Source organism: Sesamum indicum, linkage group LG3 (genome assembly GCF_000512975.1).
Source record: "Sesamum indicum cultivar Zhongzhi No. 13 linkage group LG3, S_indicum_v1.0, whole genome shotgun sequence".
Taxonomy (NCBI): domain Eukaryota; kingdom Viridiplantae; phylum Streptophyta; class Magnoliopsida; order Lamiales; family Pedaliaceae; genus Sesamum; species Sesamum indicum.
The window spans coordinates 7,319,226-7,341,049 of record NC_026147.1 but is presented as its reverse complement, the minus strand read 5'-3'; the positions used below and the strand labels follow the sequence as shown (position 1 = coordinate 7,341,049).

At 30.7% G+C, this 21,824-nt stretch overlaps 1 protein-coding gene across 2 annotated transcripts; it reads right to left on the bottom strand.

Moving 5' to 3' along the window:
• Positions 11,742-18,650, bottom strand: LOC105157556 (pleiotropic drug resistance protein 1). 2 transcript variants are annotated; one of them, XM_011073964.2, is made up of 24 exons: positions 18,277-18,650; positions 18,070-18,190; positions 17,899-17,987; positions 17,730-17,814; positions 17,488-17,647; positions 17,319-17,395; positions 17,008-17,061; positions 16,834-16,924; positions 16,448-16,749; positions 16,046-16,327; positions 15,645-15,958; positions 15,403-15,563; positions 15,200-15,303; positions 14,950-15,106; positions 14,794-14,868; positions 14,582-14,679; positions 14,156-14,488; positions 13,608-13,898; positions 13,445-13,528; positions 13,223-13,356; positions 12,883-13,110; positions 12,620-12,791; positions 12,227-12,481; positions 11,742-12,131 (listed from the first exon to the last, which is right to left on the bottom strand). In XM_011073964.2, the coding sequence occupies exons 1-24, from the start codon at positions 18,612-18,614 to the stop codon at positions 11,874-11,876; spliced, it is 4,263 nt and encodes a 1,420-aa protein (XP_011072266.2). In that variant the 5' UTR covers positions 18,615-18,650; the 3' UTR covers positions 11,742-11,873. The 2 variants fall into 2 exon arrangements, with proteins under 2 accessions (XP_011072266.2, XP_020548008.1); XM_020692349.1 differs by having other exon boundaries at positions 16,448-16,924.

Sequence of the window (21,824 nt, the reverse complement as noted above, 5' to 3'; positions counted from 1 at the left end):
GAATATTTGAGACGGAATTACAGACGGATTTGGAGACAAGGTATTTTTTCTTTATCGACGGAATCACTGGCGGATTATTCATGAAAATAGAGATTAATTGTTCTAAAATTTAGTTATTTTGGCGCCACAATTAGAGATGGAACTTTCCGTCTCTGCCTCAGAAACGGAAAATCACCATCTATAACATTCAGCCACGGGCCTTCAACTACTAAGTGTAGCGACAGTTTCTGAGATGGATGCTCTGCTTTCTTGTAGTGTATTTTAAATTTGTATAGGTGAAAGAATGATAATTATGATATTATGAATTTAAAACATTACATAGATATTAAATTAAGAAATAACAAGTCTAATATGTTTTAGGCGAAATTACATTTTGATCGTATAATTATAGGTTGTTAGTATTTCTTGTTCTGTAACTTACTTCATTTACACATTTAATCTTTTTTTTTATAAATTTAGTTTTTGAACATCTTACACTTAGTCCATTTCTAATAAATTTCGCCATGTGTTGATAATTTTGGTCCCTTCACATTAGAGTAGGAAAAAGTATTATTTTAGTCTGCTAAGTATGCCTAATTTTAATTTTAGTCCGATAACTATGTCCATTTGTTTTTAGGTCCAGTAACTTACAAAATTACTTACTTTTAGTCCTCTGGCAAATTTTCGGACAATTTTACCCCTATGAGTGCATATGGACTAAAACTGCCTTTCAAAAGTTGCATAGGGGTAAAATTGTCTGAAAATCTACCAGAAGACTGAAAGTAAGCAATTTCGTAAGTTACTGGACCTAAACAAAATTGGACATAGTTATTGGACTAAAATTAAAATTAGGCATACTTAAAGGACTAAAATAATACTTTTCCCCACTAGAATATATCTCATTTTTTATCTTTAACTATAGGTCGTTAGCCTAAAATTATTAACGCAAGACTAAATTTATCAAAAGAAAATAACCAAATGTGAGATATATGTTCAAGGGCTAAATTCGTAAGAAAAGAACTAGATGTGTAAATAAAGTAAGTTATAGGACCAAAAATACTAGTATCTATCTATAGTTATAGAACAAAAAATATAACTTTGTTTGTGTTTTATGATGTGTATATTGAAAAATAACACATTTTTGTAGAGAATTTGCCCCATCATAATTAGAGACTTTTATCAGGATATGATTTCACTTTGCTACTTTTCGTTAGTGTATCTCATATATAACGTTTACAACTCTATATATAAAAGATATACATCTTATTAAATGGGATTAAAAATACAAACTTCACCTAATATAAAATTATGATGCACCCATAGAGATAGAGCCATACGAACACGACTCGATACAGACAAAAACACAAACATGGAAAATTTTAAAAGGTTAAGACGCGACACGGTATTGACACATTTATGTATTTTATATTTTTTATTATACATTCTTAATTTTTCATAACATTAAAATATGCATATAAAAAATATTAAGATAGAATATAAAATAAGCATGTCTTATATCTAAATTCATAACTAAATTACATGACCTAAAAAATATACATAAAAAAATCCTAAACGTGTCGAACACACCAAAAGACGTGTGTGACACCGTGTGCTTTTTTTTCTTTTTTATATTATGTTTTCGGACACGCGGATGTTATGTCCAAATCGTATCCGTAACTGAAGATATTCGATACTGCACCAAATAATTTTTTGAAGTATCCATAAATTTCTCTTGCCATGCGCCCCACCTTACCTCCCAAAAAAATAAATCAAATAATAATAATAATAATATTGAATGTACTTAAAACTAGGGCAGCATTGCTTTTTCAAAAATCTGAAATCTACTTGAGACTAGCATTGCTTTTCAAATTGAACAATTAAAACAAGGCGTTGGCGCAACTAACTGCTACATATTACTAGGAGTCGCCCTCCTTCATTTTGAACATCTAAATTAATCCCATGTTGACACCTACCCCACATTAATTATAAATTAAATATAATGCGTATGCATAATTAATTTTAAATTTATAAAGTCAATTATCATTTTGCAAAAAAATATTATTTAGACAAATACAATATAAAGTTATAGAAATTATTGTGAAAAAAAAAATAGATGTGAAAGTTGAGAAGAGAGAAAAAAAATAAAAATTTAACAGGCCATAAAAAATAATGAGACACCATGAGGGTGTGTTCACTTAATTATCAAGTATAGATAAAAAGTTAGAGTGACTTAAAAATTTTGAACCCTCATCTTTTTTCGGTTAAATTTCTACTAACCAATGAGGCTCACGAAAAACCATCGTGAAAAATCGTATTATCACAATATATATCTTGTTTTATATAACTCATACTATGCTACACAATTACATTGTCTTAAATCTTAGGGTTAGCATTAATGTTCTTATAAATTATAAGTTTTTTCATCAGATTTCATTAGTATTTTGATGAAAAAATGGTCATGTGGACAATAATCACATACTTAGCACGTATTTTTTTCGTCAAAAAAATCTTTAAATAATAATCATATGATTAGCACGTACCCTTTTTCAGTAAAATACTAATAAAAATTTAACGAAATAACTAAGATTGAAATTTTTTATAATTTATATAACAATTAATGAAAGCCTCGTAATTAATACAATAAAATATATAGTGAATTTAAAACATAGACACACGTGAAATACACAATGAATAAAAAACTTTGACCATTAGGATCGGAAAGTAAATATTGTCACCGTCTGGAATGTCCTAAAGTGGACATGCTGCAGAAACTTAAAACTCTTACCAATAATGCACAGCTAGGTTCCAGCCCCTACTCTCCACGCCCGACCTAACTGTCACCCCTCTTCCAATTTCGTATATAGACACTTAGATTGAGATTTTTTCTATAATTTATAAATATTTTTATTATTATTTAAAAAATAATAAATATATTTTTTATTTTAATATTTGTTGTTAGATGAGTTTGTTCAAATAAATATTTATTTAAATTTTTATAGTGAATTAATTAAAACGTTATTTTGATTATAATTTTATATGTATTTTAAATAATTTTTTGAAAAATATTTTATGAACTAATATGTCCTATAGATTATTTACTTTACGCATTCTTAATTTTTTTATATTTTTTCAAAAGTTTTCTAAAAAAAAATAATCAGAAAAGATAAAATAATAATTTTCACTCACCGTCTAGAAATAATTATTTTTTATTTAAGGGGTATTTAATTTTTTCAAAAAATGAGAAGGTATTCATAATATATTACGGTAACTTACAACAAGCTCTATTGAAATTTGACATTACAAATATCCCCTTGCTATCACGACAAGAAAATAGAAGATTAGTGACAAAAAAATCAAGAGACAATTTTAATATTCTCACTAATTATATATATTTAGTGAGAAGACCGTTAATTTTGTCAGAATAAGAATTTTATGATTTTAATAATTATTATTATTTTGTAAAAATTATTATTGTATTTAGTAATAATTTTATACATATTTTTTGTCACTAATAATTATACAGTAACGAAAGATAAAAATTATATTATAACTTAATTATATTATTAATAATAACTTTAAAATTATCACATATTAGTTTGTCACTAATATCATATTTTCTTGTAGTATGTTTGAAGAATTACCAGTATCCCTGATTTTGACGGTCGTCCAACTACTGGCCCAGTCCATTCGTCCCCATTAGATTTTCATCTATTTTTTCAATGAATTGGCTAACTTGTACTTATGGACTATATATTTTATAATTTTATTTAATTTTTGAAAAACAATATTTTTTTATAAATTAAGTGGATAATTTTTTTACAATCTTATAAATTTCTCCATTCACCTCCTCTAATTTTTATATAAGTTTTCAGTTTTTCTGAAAGAAAGAAAAAGAAAAAAATACAACAAAACAAAAAGTTAATAATTTCATACCTCTATTCAAGAATTATATAATGTCATCAAACACCATAGAAATATTGGTAATTTTTTAAAAAATAAGGAGGTATATATCATTATGTTAAACTAAGAAAAGTTGTTGTAATATTATCCAATAGGCTAAACCTTATCCTAAATATAATGAAAAGAAAATACTTTTTTTTTTGGGGGGGGGGGGGGGGGGGGGTCTCTAGCTTTATTAGATTATCAAGAAAAACTTAACACATTTGATCCGAAAACTTACGGACAGTTGTGTTTAAGTCATTACATTGAATATAAATCTACCTTACATTAATTGGATGTGGCTAAAATTTGGAGGTGGCATAAATAAGAGGGTTGATTACACTTAAAATCACTTTAAAAATATGAAATTGTACTTTTTTTAATAAAATTTCAAAATATACCCTCTTTGAAAATTTTCGTCCAACAGATAAATTCATTTGTTAATAAAATTCACATGATTTGTTGACATCAATAAAAAAACTTGAATGAAAATATGAATTTTACCCTCAATTGACTTACAGACTCGTGGTAGGTCAAACATGCATTCGCTAACCAAACTATTCTTATACATCTTCACATGCTAATGCATATGAGGAAGTACATCTCTATCTACCCTTATACATCTTTATACGCTATTGCTATGTGTGAGGAGGTACATTTTCATCCTAATAAAGTTTGATCAGAAAATACTTGTTTGATTTGTAATAAGTCAATCGAGGGTAAATATAAATTTTCATTCAAATTTCTTATTGATGTCAATAATTCAATAAATTTTGACTAGTAAATTAATATCTGTTGGACGAAAATAAACAACAAACGTATTAAATATAATTTTTCAAATTATACAAAAACCACTCATAATTACACTAGATTTTAGGGGACGGTGTAATCATCCCTTGGTTGTATTCTTGTATCTAATAAGGTTCAAGTTAAAACATAAAAGCTTTGTCCTACAATTGGCTATAGAACTCTTTTGATCAAATTATCCATAGTCAATTTTAAATTAAATTGGATGATTTAGACAATTTTGAAAAGCGACCCCAAGAATCATATCAGTCACTGTGATTTTTACATATAAAACATGCATATTTATAGCCTACATCTAACCTCATAAATAGTAATGACATTTTCCTCCAAATAGATAGCCTTTATAAAAAGGCTATCATCCCATTACTCTACTACCACTGCAAAAACACACAATATTTTGTTATGATTAAAAGTAAAAAATTATATATAGTAAATTAAGTAATCGACCACACCCAAAAATTATGGAAAATTAAATATTTTTTATTGTAGTTAAGATAATAACAAATTCTAATGAATCGGAGTCCGATAACTTAATCTTTTGTATTGATTTATTTGACCGTAAATGATAATAATGATTTACACATTTGTTTATATACAGTTGACTAAATAACAAGTTACGGTTTGTCAGGCGAGGCGGTCGAGGCATTCACCTGACTTACTGTAATTGATGGGACAACCTTATCTTCGAAGTAGATTGCAGAAGAGTCGTTACGGGCTTTTGCACCTTGGAATTTAATTAGTCGTCGATAGCTTCAAGTCTCTTCGACTGCAAAACTCTTAAGTTGTATTTGGATTGAAATGTGATTGGATGATTCTATATTTAAAGGATTTTTAAATTTTTTAATTTTAATTTTGAAATATGTTCCGCTGAATATTGATAAATTTTAAATTCTTTTCGAATTGAGTCATTTTAAATCTTTTCTCCAAATTCTTTCCTCAAATCCAAATCCACCCTTGGGTTATGTTTGTATTGATAGATTTGAGTTTGAGAGAATGATTTTGAGAAAAGATTTTAAATAATTGTATTTTGGAGGAATTTGAAATTCATCAATGTTCAATAAAATATAATTCAAATTTATAGTCGACAAATTTAAAATATTCTTTTAACTTAGAGTTGTCCAAACAAATTCAAAAAAATTACTAGATGTGCAAATTCTATAGGGTAAACATTTTGCCCTCTGAATCATTCATGATGTAACCTTACCCCCTAAATTAATAAATGTAATACTTACTCTCTTAGTTGGACAAAAATATTTCTCATACTTTGAATAATTATATTATTTTATATATATATTAGTATTTGCATATTAAATTATTTTTTAATTAATTTTTTTTAATAAGAGAAGAATTTAAATTACAAGTGAAGTATAAGTTAATATATATAAGTAGATACATAATAAATATAATATAACCAACAATTCATATATGCTTTTTAGAAGAAATTGACAAATATATATGCTTAACGAAAAGTTAAATATTTTTAGAAAATAATAAATAAATATAAATATTATATTATATTTTTTAAAGAAAATATATTCGAAAAACTGTTTAATTATTGAATTTATCTAAAAAATAAATAGTTAATAGCTTAATTTTATTACCAAATTAATAAAATCTTTTTATGAAAATTTTTTTGTTTATTTTTTGTACACATTCATTACTTAACTTTGGGTCTGTAATATATAATAACTTTCAAACTATTTAATTTACTAATTTTCTATTACTTCATTATAATTAAAAGATACTTTTTCCAATTGAGAAAATTTTAATTGAACTTAAATTACAAAATTATTAGAAAAAGTAATTCTTTGAACTATATATATAATATAAGGGCAAGATTGTCCAAAAATTTAATTATAGGGGATAAGTGTTACATTTATTAGTTTAAGGGGGTAAATATTACATCAAAAATAGCTTAGGGGGCAAAGTGTATTTTACCCAATTCTATAATACTATTTATTATAAAATATTTTATAAAATACTTATTATATACATTATATATGTAGAATAATAAATTAATATTAAATTTATAAAAAAAATAATGACAGAAAAAGATGCATGAAAATCTCAAAGTGAAATTAGCATCCAAATTTACAATTAATCATAAGAAATAATTATTTCTACTCATATGACATTGTCAACTATGCCCTCATTGTATTTTTAAAAAAATAAAAATTATTGAAGAATCGAACAGAGTGGATTAAAAAATTTGAAAGATTACAAAAAAATTATTCACTTAGTCATAAAAAATAAATAAAATTATAACTGTTAGTCCACAAGAGTATTTTAGTCAGTTCAATAAAAAAAATAGACGAAAACCTAATGGGGACTAACAGAATGGGCTAATTGTTAGACATCCGTTAAGATCAGGGAATATTAAGATTCTTCAAATAACAAAGAAATATTTATAATTATGTCAAACATAAAAAAAGATAGTTATAATTTACCTTTTCTTTCAATCAATAGTGGCAAAGACTTTCAATCAACAGTAGTAACTCACATTGCAGCAAACCTTCTAACTGTAGTCGTTCCAAACCACAATATCAAAGATACAATATCTATTTTAAATTATTTTAAAAAACAAATCCAAACACTTTATAGCCATAATTTTAGTTTTTTAATTATATTAGCTTTAGTTGTGTGAGAAGTTGGGCAAATAGGGGGGGCTCCCAGTCACAAGATTGCGGTTTGTCTAAGGCGTCGTGAGAGGATTCTAAGCCACAATTTATTCTTTTCTTGTAACTTATGCTGATTTAGCTTTTATTGAGCAATAAAAACCTTCACCATTTAGCTTCAACCAATTTATTTATTTATTTATTGGCCTTTTGATCCTTTTCCAAATTTTGAATGTACAATTGAGGACTATAATTAAAAAATATTAGTGTATCCTAGTTAAAACTCATCATAAAATATTTAGTTCAAACATCATCGAAAAAAATGCCAAACTCATCATAAATTAGCATATGTTTGGCTCGTGATCCCTTTAATTTGGGGATTCTTATTTTTCCAGCCACTTTTGCTGATGTAGCATTTTTATCCTAGTTAAATATGAATGAAATGTGTCAACCTTCGTACAGTTATTGGACCAAAATTTTATTTTTTTTTCTTTACATTCATCATGCCACGTCAGTGGCCGAAGAAATTAAAAAATCTCAAATCAACTAGATCACGTATAAAATATATAATACTTTCTTGGTAATTTAACTTTTTTTTGGATAAGATATGGGCTAAAAATATACTAATTTGTCTAATTACAGTCCTCTATTGCAATTTTTAAATTGGGTAGAATTGAAAATATTACAACGATGTCGGAACCAAAATTGCATTTTTTCCCCCTATAATCCTACATCTGATCAATGTGAAGATTGTTAAATTATTTGGACATGGAAAGGTGGATAATACTATGAAATGTTCTATTGTATTAATATTTTAGTAAAAAATCAATAATTATTTAAAAAACAATCAACACTTTGATAAATTTAGAAATGGAAAGATAATAATAAATAACATAGCAAAAGAAATAGCATAAAACACTTGGATAATTGTTACTGAGAAAAAGTCCAAATTCGAAAATATGATCCTACGTAGGCCTGTAAATAGGTAAGTAATACCCTACTCATATGAAGAAAAAATAAATAAATAAATTCATACTTAACCGGACAGCTGTATACCTGTATCTTATTTAATGGGTAGTAGATCTTGTATCCTATCTTAGATCCAATAAAATTAAATGAGTGGATATGGGTAAGGTTTTAGACTCGAAAAATTGTATTTTTAGTCCTACATGTTTTGATTTTTTTCATTTAGTACATTTATTATGGTTTTCTCATATTGCACCTCATAAGTTAAAAAAATGTCAATTTTAGTCATCTTTCATCCAATAATTAATGGAAATATTAGCATCTGCCGTGCATTTTCCATTAATTATTAGAAAAAATAAATGCAAGTGATGACTAACATTGGAAAATTTTTTAATTTATGAGATGCAATATGAGAAAATCATAACAAATTAGACTAAATTAAAAAAGAACGCAACATATAGGACCAAAAATATGATTTTCCTCTTAGACCTTAAAATATTCATGAGTATGAAAGATTTTGAAACCCTAAAGTATTTATGAATATCGGTATAGGATAAATTACATTTTGTCATCCGAATTATGTCAATCTTAACACTTTATCATTTTTTTTTTTTTTGTTAACTTATTATCTCAACTTTTGCAAAACTTACACTTTTTCTTATTAGTTTTTATTGAAGAAACAAGTTACATATAGTGCACATGTGAAAAACATTACATCACATTGTCATTAAATATCACATGTGCATTATATGTGATATTTTCCTGACAGAAAAGTTAACCAAAGAATAACAATATATGAAAAAATGCAAATTTGACAAAGTTGAAAGGATAAGTTGACACAATAAAAAAAATATAAAAAATAAATATAATTCGAATGATAAAATATATCCTACCAATATATTTAATACCATAATATCTCTATTTATCCATATTAACTTAAAATAATTGAATTTGTGTGGTTCAATTTTAAATTCACCACGATTTACATAAACCAATAATGTCAAATATTTTAATTTATGAGATATCAATCATCATCAGTCTAACAATTCACAGTCCATTTGAATATCAAACTCAAAATTTCCACACTCCAGTGACAATGATATATATTGATAGGTATGTATGCATGCATGCATGCTTTCATTTGTGAGAACAAAGCTTCTTGTTTGCGTTGTGTTTGGATTCATATATAAATTCGAACATAGTGATTTCAAATGTTTAATTACTATTTTTTAAAAATTTTATTTGAATAATCCCATTTCACAAAATTAAGATTTCAAATCATTCCTATATTTGCGTAATATTATTGTCGATGGATCTTTAATTCGTTCGATACAGAGTCATTTTTTTAAAACCTTTCCTCGCATATTCATGTTACAACTAAAAATCAAATATTTGAGACAAAATATGAACTACAGTAAAATCTCTATAAATTAATAATTTTGGAACCATAAAATTTTATTAATTTCGAGAGCTATTAATATATCGATAAATTAATATTTTATTAATTAAAAAGAGACTTTTAAAATTCAGCAAATTTAGTACATATGTATTGAAAATAAATGAATTCATATATGCTTCATTGGATATATTCATGCATCAGCCAATTCTTTGTAACTAATTAAATATATTCATGTATAATAAAAATTCGTTATATACAATTAACTATTATATTCATGGACATATGTATCAATTCATTGGAATTACTTAATTATACATGTTTAAATTAATTTGTTGCAGTTAAATAACTATTATAGCCAATTAAATATATCCATTCCTGATGAATGAAACATATACTTTATAAATCTCAATAAAATAATTCATAACACACAACCATGTCTTCTCATCTAAAAGGCATCGCAAAATCATCCATGAATGATCAAATGCATAAAGCATTACATATTTCATATTTTAGCAAATTACCATAATATTTATAATTGTAATATTTATGAATTATTAATTTAGAGTTTTAATGGAACCTAATATTTATAAAGGAATTTTTCAAAAAATTATTATCTTATTATCTTATCGAATTTGATGATTTTTTACAAAGGCCCAAGTCGGGACCGAAAGATTTTATTATTTTAGTGTAGTGGTTAAGGTTAAGACTGAAATCTCATAAACAAATTCAAGATCATGGGTTCGAGTCCTACACGATGTGTGGTTATATGTATCACTTTATATGAGTTATTGAATTATTTATAACTTATTACTATTATTAATCATATTGATGTAAAATGAGATATATATGAAAATAATTCGAATTTGGATTGGCCCAATCGTTTATAACTAGATCAGTATCAGAATAAAAGTCAATACCAGTACTGTTAATTTTTCTGGAACTTTACATCCATAAATCCAAACACAACGTTAAAGTTTCAACTGGTTTAGGTGAACAATAGTGTCCATTCTACTCCATAAAAGTTCAAACCTGTTTGCCCACTTGCAATAGAGGGATAAATGCATGACTGTGCTAGAGTAGGGGAAGCTGTGGTTAGGATTACAAATTAAATCAAATTATTTGATTTTCGATTAAAGTTGATTGATAAAAGGTTGTTTGGATTAGATTTGTTAAACTTAACAAATTAAATTTAAACAAAATTTTTTGTTCAATAAGCTTTCAAACTTGACTCGAATACAATTTGATTAATTTGTATAAAATAATAAAAAATATATTAAAAATACCAAATTACTCAAACTCGATTCGTATTTGATCAGGTTAAAGCTTATTTGAGCTTGATTAGAGCAATGATCAAATTAAATTAAAAAATAAATTTTTAAGTTCGATAGTATTTTAAATAAGTTTGAACAATGACGTGTTCGACTCAAATCGAATCATTTACAGCTCTAGGTGTGACTACAAGAAGGTAATAAGGCTCCGCATATCTACACTGCACCTTGATACTTTTTTTTTTTAATTTTTATTTTTTGTTGATAAATTAACAAGTTCTTGATACCTTGATTTTGAATTTAACATTATAATAAGCCACAATAAAGATAAGCATTTAAAACTTTTCCTCTCTTTGTTTTTATCTAATAGATCGAGAGAATCTGCAGACATAAGCAAAAAAATTGAATGATATCCCATTTTTATTTTTAATTGACGTACAAACTTATTATAGGCCTAATAATTTTTTTATAATTAAATTATTCTTATAAAGGTGAAGATGCGCCTCCTCTCATGCATTAGTATATGACGATATATTTAACTTATAATAAGTCAGTCGAGAATAAATATAGATTTTCAGTCAATTTTTTTGTTAAAATCAGTCAATTCGTGAATTATGACCAACGAATGGATCTTTTATTAGACGAAAACAGAGGTTAAGCTTGGTGAGTGTGAATGCAATTTACCATAAGAATTTTCAATCAGGCAAAAGGAGGGGGTACTTGGAACTAACATCATGGTTCTTCATAGAGAAATGAAATCTGCTGCTTCTTTAACATTACAAGGTCTGTCATACATATTTATTGCCATACTTTTCAGGGAAAAACCAAGAAAAGTTGGGAGATTTTTTCACACAAACAACGATATATTGGTATATGCAAATATCTGTTTAATCATGAGAGTTATCGCCGTTGGAAATTCAAAGATCTGATGCAGCATGCAAATATAAAGGCAAAAAGAAGTGCAAATGCTGCAACCATAACTGCAACGACACCGATAAAATCGTGTCTGAAGCCAAAGTAAGTCCGCACGAAATCTTGAACTGACTGCTTACTGTCAAACTGGTCTTTTACGTCTCCAAACTGCGACGAAACCAAGCCGTATAGAGTCCAGGACACGGGGCACGCCCAATGGTACCATCTCCACCACACCGGCGTTTTCTGCGTTGAAACAAACATAAACGAAACAATCAATTCAAGTGTGTTAGCGTAGTCGTGTAAAACTCATTTTATGAAGATTAGAACGAAGGACGTACTGGTCTTGGAATTACAAATCCGGAGAAGAGATTCCATAACGAGAAAAATGCAGTGGTAATGATGCTAGAAATTTGCTGATTAGGGCTCACAGCCAGTGTCATCATGCCAAAGAATGAGAAGTATGATAGTGTGAAGAACATGAAGAACGTGTACCACATGAACTTTGCGGCTGTCCATTCAAATCCGATCATAGCATACACAATCGGACAGTATATTACCGTCTGAGCGAACGTATATGGGAGTTCAATGACAACCTGCAGCACACAAAGAAGAAATGTAGATAGTAATGATGATGATTATCATCATCATGATCATAATGTCCTGTCTCTAAGACTACAGAACACGGCAGAACGAAGATTTGTGTAGGTATTTATAGTTAGTTTCCTGATCACCTGTCCTAAGGCAAATGGCAAGGCAGAATACATCCCAGCTGCCCTTTCTCTATAAGAGACCGTTCGTTCAACAGCCACCAGAGGCTGCACCGACATGCAACCTTGCTGCCCCAAAAGGAAGACGGAGGCATACATCGACCCCATAGCATTAAAAATGTCTTGTTCAGTATCCCTGCAAAGTTAAGACGTTACAAATCATTTTGCCAAAGTCAAGTAATATGATGTCTTTAGCTAAGATTCATAATAATATATTTTCGACTTACTTCTTGGAACCAAGATCCCAGAACATTGAACCTACAATGAACGATACGAATATTGTGTATAGTATCTTTACAGCAGTATAAAGAGGATTGTGCCAGTATGACCAATGTTGTTTCCACAGGCATGCCAGGAATTGAGTGAATAATGGCTGCGCATACTGAGTTGGGAAATGCAAGTCTCTCGTGCCCGGTCGCGGGCTACTCAACTCATTGATGAGAGCTTTATTCCTCCTAGATTTGACACCGATATGAATATTAGCACTGTTAAAATATGCAAACTGTGTGCTCAGCTTATCTAATGAGTCCTGTAAAGCAGGAATCTTAAATCTCAAAATGAACTGACCTATACAGTTCTGAGTTCTTATACAGGTCTGCAAAGTCAATCCCCAGCATAGTTTCTTGGCCTGAAGATGTTACCTCTAGCATCCAGGTCGCTGGATTATACCCATCCTTGATTTTCTTCACTCCTTCAATTTCCTGGATACAAGATATGATCAGAACGTAAACTACTATTTTATTCACGAATAAAGATACAGAATTACTTTCTATATTGTTCTTGACTGACCTCAAAGTACTGGATCAAATGGCAAGAACCTTGACCCAATGGCCCTACATATATCTCTTGTCCGCCTCGCTTCATCAGGAACAGCTGCAAATTCCATAGTGAAAAAGTTGAGCACCACAGAGAAAAAGTACAGTTATTTGTTTATCTGTCAGGAGCATCTTACTTCATCGAAAGCCTCAAATATGTCAATACTAGGCTGATGGATTGTGCACACCACAGTCCTTCCAGTGTCCACTGTGTTCCTAACGGTTCTCATCACAATTGCAGCAGCTCTTGCATCTAGGCCTGAAGTTGGCTCATCCATGAATATTATGGATGGATTAGCAACAAGCTCGACAGCAATAGTTAGCCTCTTTCGCTGCTCTGCTGATAGACCACTGACCCCAGGTAACCCAACTAATCCTTGTCTTATTGGAGTTAGCTCTACAAGCTCCATTACCTTCTCAACGAACATCTGTAATATGCACAGAATGTATACTACTATTACAAGTGTCTTTTTTCGTTTCCAGTTCAAATTCTGCTGGTGCCTCAAATCGTAGACAGCTACAAAGATGTCTTATATTCGGATCTCAACTATGACAAAATCCAACTAATGTGTTGCATGTTTCTTAAGTGGGAAGTCAGCATGTCAAATCAAAGCAAGTGAAGTCTTTTAATCTCTCTGTCAGTAGAATAGAATTATCAAGTTAAACATATCATTAGACCTCTAACCTTCCTGGTTTCAGAATCAACATCTGGGGGCAAACGCAACCAGGCTGAGAACAGCAGAGACTCATAAACTGTAACAAATGGAGAATGGATGTCATTCTGTTCACAGTATCCAGAAATCCGAGCAAAGGTCTCTTGCATTTTTGGATAACCAGAAATTGTAATCCTTCCCTCAATGTATCCACCTGTCTTTCGACCAGCCAGCACGTCCATAAGGGTAGTTTTACCAGCCCCACTAACTCCCATCAGAGCAGTGAGAACTCCAGGTCTGAAAGCTCCACTCACACCCTTCAGAAGTAACAGTCTATCTTCAGTAGCACCGCGATCTTTCATTTCCTGAAACTCATCCAAACAATTACTCCTTTACATCTAGAATGCTGCCAATGTCCAGCTCCGCCCAAGAAAGTAAAGTACTCTGCTGCTACTTACCTGTGGCATGTCTACAGAGTACTTGACCTCATCAAATGTGATCCAGTGTTGTTCAAATGGAAGAATGATTCCCTGGTTTTTGTTTTCATCATCTCTCTCTGGATTTTGCAAGATCCAAACATATCAGGCCAAGAAAAATTAAGTAGAAGATAACCATGTACAGTGTTGTTGGTTTTGGATTGTAATTGAGTGCCAAGCCAAAAAAAACTTACCACTCGCTGTAGTTAAAACATCATTCTCATCTCTTGTCTCATCTTCTAGCAGGACAGGTTGAGGCTTTCCCAATGCTGAAGTATGTTGACAATATGTTACTTGATGAACTTTACACAAGCGAAGATTGTTAAAAGATGGAAAATTCAGATACTCACGGTTAAGATATGTCAGAGCCAGAATGAAGCATGCATTGTATAAAAGTAACATGCCAAATAGTGCCCCTAATCCTATCCAGTACCAGTACGCGCCTGGAAAATAACCTCGAGATTTTACAATCTCAACTGCCAATGACACATTATCTTTCGACAAAACCTTAGAATATCAAAGTTCATATATTAGCTTAACATGTTTGAAATAAAGACAATATCAGGATTCAGAATGTGGACACAGCATATTTAAGCATACCTGTCTCCAGCTGTGGCCTGTAAATTCATTTGCAAGAAGTGCATTCGCTGCATACATCAGCGGTGAAGTCCAGTAACCCCATAACCACCAGCTCTTTACATTATCTGGAGAGCATTGATCACAAGTTTTGAGAAAAAAATTGAGGAATCAGGTCTCTTTAAGTACGAGACGTATAACAAGAATCTGCATAGTACATTCAGTACCTCTTGAGAGAACAAAGCCACTCATTGACACGGCTATGAGCAATATAAAAAACCCATATGTGTTTGCAGTAATCATATTCCTACTGCCTGCTGCAACGAAACGGAATATTGCAGATGCCGTCTGAAGTTCAACTAAGATTAGCAAGTATTGTTTGAACAATCTGCAAGATGAACTCTTGACTGATAATGACATACATGAGAATAGTGAAATCTTAAGCAGACATGTTAAATGGACGGTTTACCTTCCAACATTTGGATCATATCCAATTACATAGTAAGTGAGTGCCACATAGGCAGCTACTTCAACAGCTTGAGCAGGCATTTTCACTATCCATGAGGGAAGTCCATAAGCCCAAGCAGGATAAAACAAAAAATCTCTTTGCTTGTAGAAGACTGGAAGCTTTTGAATGGTCAGGGATATGTCGGTGACCCCACCAAAAAAAATTGTTGCAACAGCGAAATAAAGAGAACCGACAAGCATTCGTCCACCGTTTATGTCTTTATGGATTCGAGTACGAAAGAAGATAGTCATTGCAATGACACCCATCACACTAAGCTACAGATTGACTCAAAAAGTCATTATGGGAAGCACATCATATATAGAGCAAAAGAAAGATAAGGCATGAAAGACATGAATGCTGACCCTAAAGATCCTGAAGAGGTAAACAAATGAGTTTCTCTTCACAAGCAAGAGTTCTCGGGAGGCACAAGCTTTTAGAATCTCCTTTTTGCTAACACCGTACTTTGCAGTTGACAAAGCAGCTGGGTGGCTTTTACTCTTGTCGAATGGGTTTGAGAGTTCAGCATTAAGTTTCTGCCCGATTTCAAATGATTTGAAAGCTTCTGCTAGTTCCCCAACAGTAATATACCTATAAGGCCTGTCATGGTGTGCCCAATACTGCCGCTGATCTTTCTTTGAAGTTACCTGAATCAAGGAAGCTGTTATCAGAATATTGGAGTTGGAAAAAGGTACGATGTTCAGTTACATTAGAATGAGAGTCATGCATGATGGATGTTCATGAGTTTTAATCATCCAGATGCCTACTTCTTGCAAGAAGTCAGCCAATCCTTTCCTCTGAGGGCATCTGAAACCCATAGATTGGAAGAACTCAAGCACGTTCTCCCGGGGTCCCTGATAAACAATCCGGCCCTCGGATATCAGAATAATATCATCAAACAGATCAAATGTCTCAGGTTCAGGCTGCAGGAGGGCAATAATAGCAGTGCCATTGAGAATATGGACAAATTGTCTAATTGAGTTAACAACTTGAAAAGTTGTAGAGCTATCTAAGCCGGTGGATATCTCATCCATGAATAGGGCCTTAGCTGGTCCAACCAGCATCTCTCCTGTGATTTTAACAAATGAAAAGTCAGACCAACAGCTTAAATACAATAACCAAACCCTTTTACGCATAGAGATGACCTCTCTACCTGTTGTAACACGTTTTCTTTGGCCTCCAGAGACTCCCCTAATCATTTGATCTCCTACCATAGTGTCCGCACAAATTTCCAATCCCAAAATCTGCAAGATAATTAAGTTAGATGGATAAAATACTTGTCCTTCCAAAAGTCCTTCTACTATAAATACTTAATGACTTAGGCTACCTTCATTACATAATCTGTTACAACGCTTGTTTCTTGTCCTTCCATAGCTGCTGCCTATGATTAGGAATAGAGTTAGTCCTCACATAGGTTTATTGCATTAGCTACTAGCTCCGGAAGTGACTTCCTTGTGGAAACTCCACTTTCAAAGTTTAAGATTTGGTACTTCTATCAAGCATAACAAGTAAGCTTCAAAAACTATATAGAACTTAAACATGTTACGTTGAAAGGAATAGTTATTGAAGAAGGGCAGGTAAACTAAAGGGAGAGTTGGGGACACTTTAATGTAACTATGAGAGATGAACCGTTCTTACCTTCATATACATATCCAGATCAGGATCAGGCTTTATGTTTGCTTCTTTTTCTCTTCTTGACAACTCTGCCAGCATTTCTGCAGAAATTTCAACATGAAACATCAACAAGATGATGACATTTCTTTCTTCATCCTTTGAGTTAATGAAAGATCAAAAGATGTCGACAAACCATAGCTGCTTCCAACTCCTTGACATCTTGCAGAGAACGCCATTGTTTCTCTTACTGTCATTTCTCCTATGTGGACATCATGCTGGCTTATGTATGCAGCTGTTCTTTCGGGTACAAATTCTTTCATGCTATGTCCATTATATGTCACTGTTCCTGAAACCTGCTGATCCGATAGCTTCTCTTTATTCAATGCAGAACAAACTGGAAGAAGTAAAATAGCAAAAGCTGTTTGGCAACTTAACCTTCAAAGCAGGATCGAGCTTTCCAGCCAAAGCCAACAAAAGTGTCGTCTTTCCAGAACTCGGAGGACCTAAAAGGAGCGTCATTCTTCCAAGAAAAAAGGAACAACCATAACATTAAGTCGTCTAGAAATAGCGAGAGACTAATTTCACAAGATTTGATACTTCATACCGGCCTGGCTTCAAGATCCCACTAACATCATGTAGGATAGAGAGATGCTTCTTTCTGCTCGGGGTTATGTGAAGATAGGCCGCGAATCCCTTAAAGAGAAAAGTGAGTTAGATTAAACATCACCTTATCAGATTAAAAAAGACTCAACAGATGACTGATGATAAAATTTACCTCCAAGATATTAATAAAGAAGTTTTTGAAACTAGGCAAAGCTCTATTGCCTACATGAACTTCTGTTTCAACATTTAGGTGCTCAAATCTGACTTCTATTGTTGGCAAATTTATCCCAACTCTGGAGAAACTCGAGCACATTTGAAAATATCAGAAATAAACTACAAACAAATAGGGAAAACAAGTCAGAAAAATGACTCCTGTTACCTATCAATCCGATTCTTGAACTTCAACAGAAACTTCTCATTATCTTCTTCCACAACCTTCACCAGCCTTTCAACCAGTTGTTTCCTTTCCTCAAAGCCAAGGTCTTGTATATCAACCTCATTGACGGCGCCTCTGGACCCAAGCAAAAGACCTTTTTTCAAACGATCGAAAGTGGGAAGCTTTTCCAGGGCAGCCCATTTTAAAGCTTCATCATCATCTTCATGAACTCGCGACGAACTCTCAAAGATTTCTAAAACATCATTCCTGAAAGCGGCTGAAGCATTTCTCCTGAAGCCATTACTGGCTCTATAGACATCATTCATGTCCATTTTAGCCATACAACAGGAGAAAACAAAGTCCAAAATTAGCTAAATAAATCAAAACATAGTGGTGATCAAGAATCAGACAAGTTTCCAACTTTATAATCCTGTGACCAAGTTTCATGCAGGGAACCACCTAAGAGCTCATTAATTATGTAGTATGGAGTAAATCCAGATTCAAATGCGCCAAACCTTATGAATCGTCCTGCTCTACGGCTGTGCGTTAGGCTAGAGCAGCATGATAGGATGTTAATAGCCAACTGCTTAGTAACCTATGCCCCTTTGTGCATGCACATTTGAATACGCCATTTACGCTAACAAGTACGGATTTTTACAGCAAAAAACATGATTCACCCTCGTTATCCCAAGTCCAGACGGATCAGATTTTCTGTTGCAAGTCTACTCTATCTCTACTACATCTACTGCACTCAACATACATATGCCATTTGTCTAAAATCATTTCCAAAGTAATGGGGTTGTATATGTCGAATGGAGTGCGGTGCGGGGGGGGGGGGGGGGGGGGTAATTTATTTTATTTTTTCAGATTTTATTTTTCGATTCAGATTTCAAATATATTTAATTATGTGGAGGAATTAATTGATGAAGTAGATTAGTTCGTTTAAGCCGCCCTTAAGCTTTATCCTAAAGGTTAGACTTTGCTTAGGTCATCAATGATTATATTCATAATTAAGAAGATTTTGCCTAAACAAAATAATTAAGCTCCTTAAGATGGGAAATTTGATAGAGTTTGGGGGGGGCCAAGAAATACTCTACACTTTGCTCTTCTTACTGTAAGGGTAGAGTTAGAGTACATGCATCTACGCTATATGAGATTGGTATGATATTATATATATTCATATTAGATCAAAAATTATAATTATTTTTTTAAAATTTAAAAAATATTTAACCCAATCAAAAAACATTTAATGCCTAAAATATACACATAAAGTTACGGTAGTATTATCTTTTAAAGAATAATATTTTTAAAAGTATTAACTGCGTCTATTAGGCTATGGAATCCAGAGCGGATCAGGATTCAAACATAATATTTGGTTTTGTTTTTAACTTATTTTGGGGTATTTTGTGAAGATAGAGAAAGAAAAACAAAGATAAATAAAAATAAGTTAGAGATAGTGTGTATGTTTGGATTTGTTTTTAGAGATAATATAAAATAAGTATGGTATATTTGATGTTGGGTAGTGAGGAGACAAAAAATACTGTTCATTGTCAAATCACGTCTCTTTTATATATATTTATATATATATGTATAAAAATATATATAATTTATTTAGTTGTGAGTGATTTAAAATAAATATTATTTTTTAATTAATTATATTTTTTGAAAAAATAATTAAAACTATTTTAAAATAATCAAAAATATATTCAAAACCTACAAAACTAAGCAAACCAAACATACTCTATATTTTGACCCATCTCAAAGATGGGCCAAAATCAAAACCAAACATAGTGAGAATTTTCTTAGTGGAATGGGTCCTTGATTTTGGCAAATCGCCGAGACCTACCCTATTGCCATCCCTATTCGACCCTAAAATTTGGTTCAAATGACATCTCACCTCGAAAATATCGTCAATTGTAAATAAAATTTTGTATGATATATATTTGAAATGTCACGCATAAAATTATCAAACTAACCCTGCTGAATAGAGTTAATTACGTAAAACACGGAACAAATCTCAAGTAGAATAATTATAATTTTTAATCTAACAAATTAAAATATAACTATAACAAATGAAATCTTAGGGGATGGATATAATTTACTCTTTATTCTAAAGATGAAAGTTCCAGCTGCCACAGCCCTTCGTGAGAAATTATCTTTGTGTTTTGAGTGTTTTGTTTTGATAGTTTAGAGATAAAGATAAAAAAATAGAGATAAATAAGTGTGTGTTGGAGATAGATGGTATGTTTGGATTTGTATTTTTAGATAATTTAAAATATTTTAAAATAAATGGTTTAGGTTTGATGTTGGGATTTAGGAAACAAAAATCACTATTCATTGTCAAATTATATCTCTTTCATATATATTTATATATATGTATATATATAAATATTGCATGTTTAATATTGTATTTTTTTTACGACAAAAAGCAATGTGCATTGTCAAATCATGTCTCTTTTATATTATATATAAAAAGTTGAAAAATAAAATAACACACAGATAAGGTATAAAAAACATAAAAACAAACATTGGATGTGTTTTATCTTGTTTCAGGAAATGTCCAAACACGAAACAAAACATAGTCTATATATCTAATATTGATAGGAATAGTAGATGTAGAATAGTAATATGAAAATAGGTATTGGCCGTTTTGCAATATTCCACTTTTCTTAAGGCTTGGTTGTAATTACTGATAAATATGGAATAGAGAGGTCTGGATATCCTTTATGATGCTATCAAAGATTTAAAACCCTATTTCTAAAAATACAATTTATCAAGCATGAATTAAAATTACAAGAGTTAAGAAATAAGTTATGGTGCCAAGAATATGTTCAATTAGATTGATTTTTCATCAAATTTTAAATAAATAATTTAAAATCAATAAATTTTTAAAAATAGGATAGAGTTTAAAATAATAAATCTAAACAACTTACAGATAAACATTACCAATATTATTAGTTAAACTGGAATTGCTTCAAAAAAATTTAGAAAGACTGGATTGGTAACTAATATCAGTCGATGGAATTTAATATTTAATTATGACTAATTATTATATTAAAAGTAAATAATTGTGTAAATATTTATTGATGACGGTCATGCAATGGTTCTTGGATGTAGTTTTTACAAGTTTTGTTAAAATATTTGATATGATTTATAGCCCTGACAAAAATAGTTTCCATGATAAAGAATCTAACTTTTTACGTCGATATTTATTTAATCATGGTTAATGATATATAATTATTCACTATAATGTTAGTCCGTAGCCAATGAAATCATAGTTGATAGTAAATTTGGGCTAGTGTATTTGATTTATTATTAAGAATTTCAAATATTTAATTTCAAATTCATAAATCCCAATGGGCATTGTCGAGCTAGTGATTAAGCAAATTCGTATTAAATTATTAGCTCATCATAGGCCGGATTCTATACAAGTTTTGACAATGTATAGAATTCGGAGGGTAGTATGGGCGACCATGTGATGCTATATAGCTTTTGTACGTATATTTTCTGTAATAAAATTTATCTTTACCAAGAAAAAATAAGAAATTTAA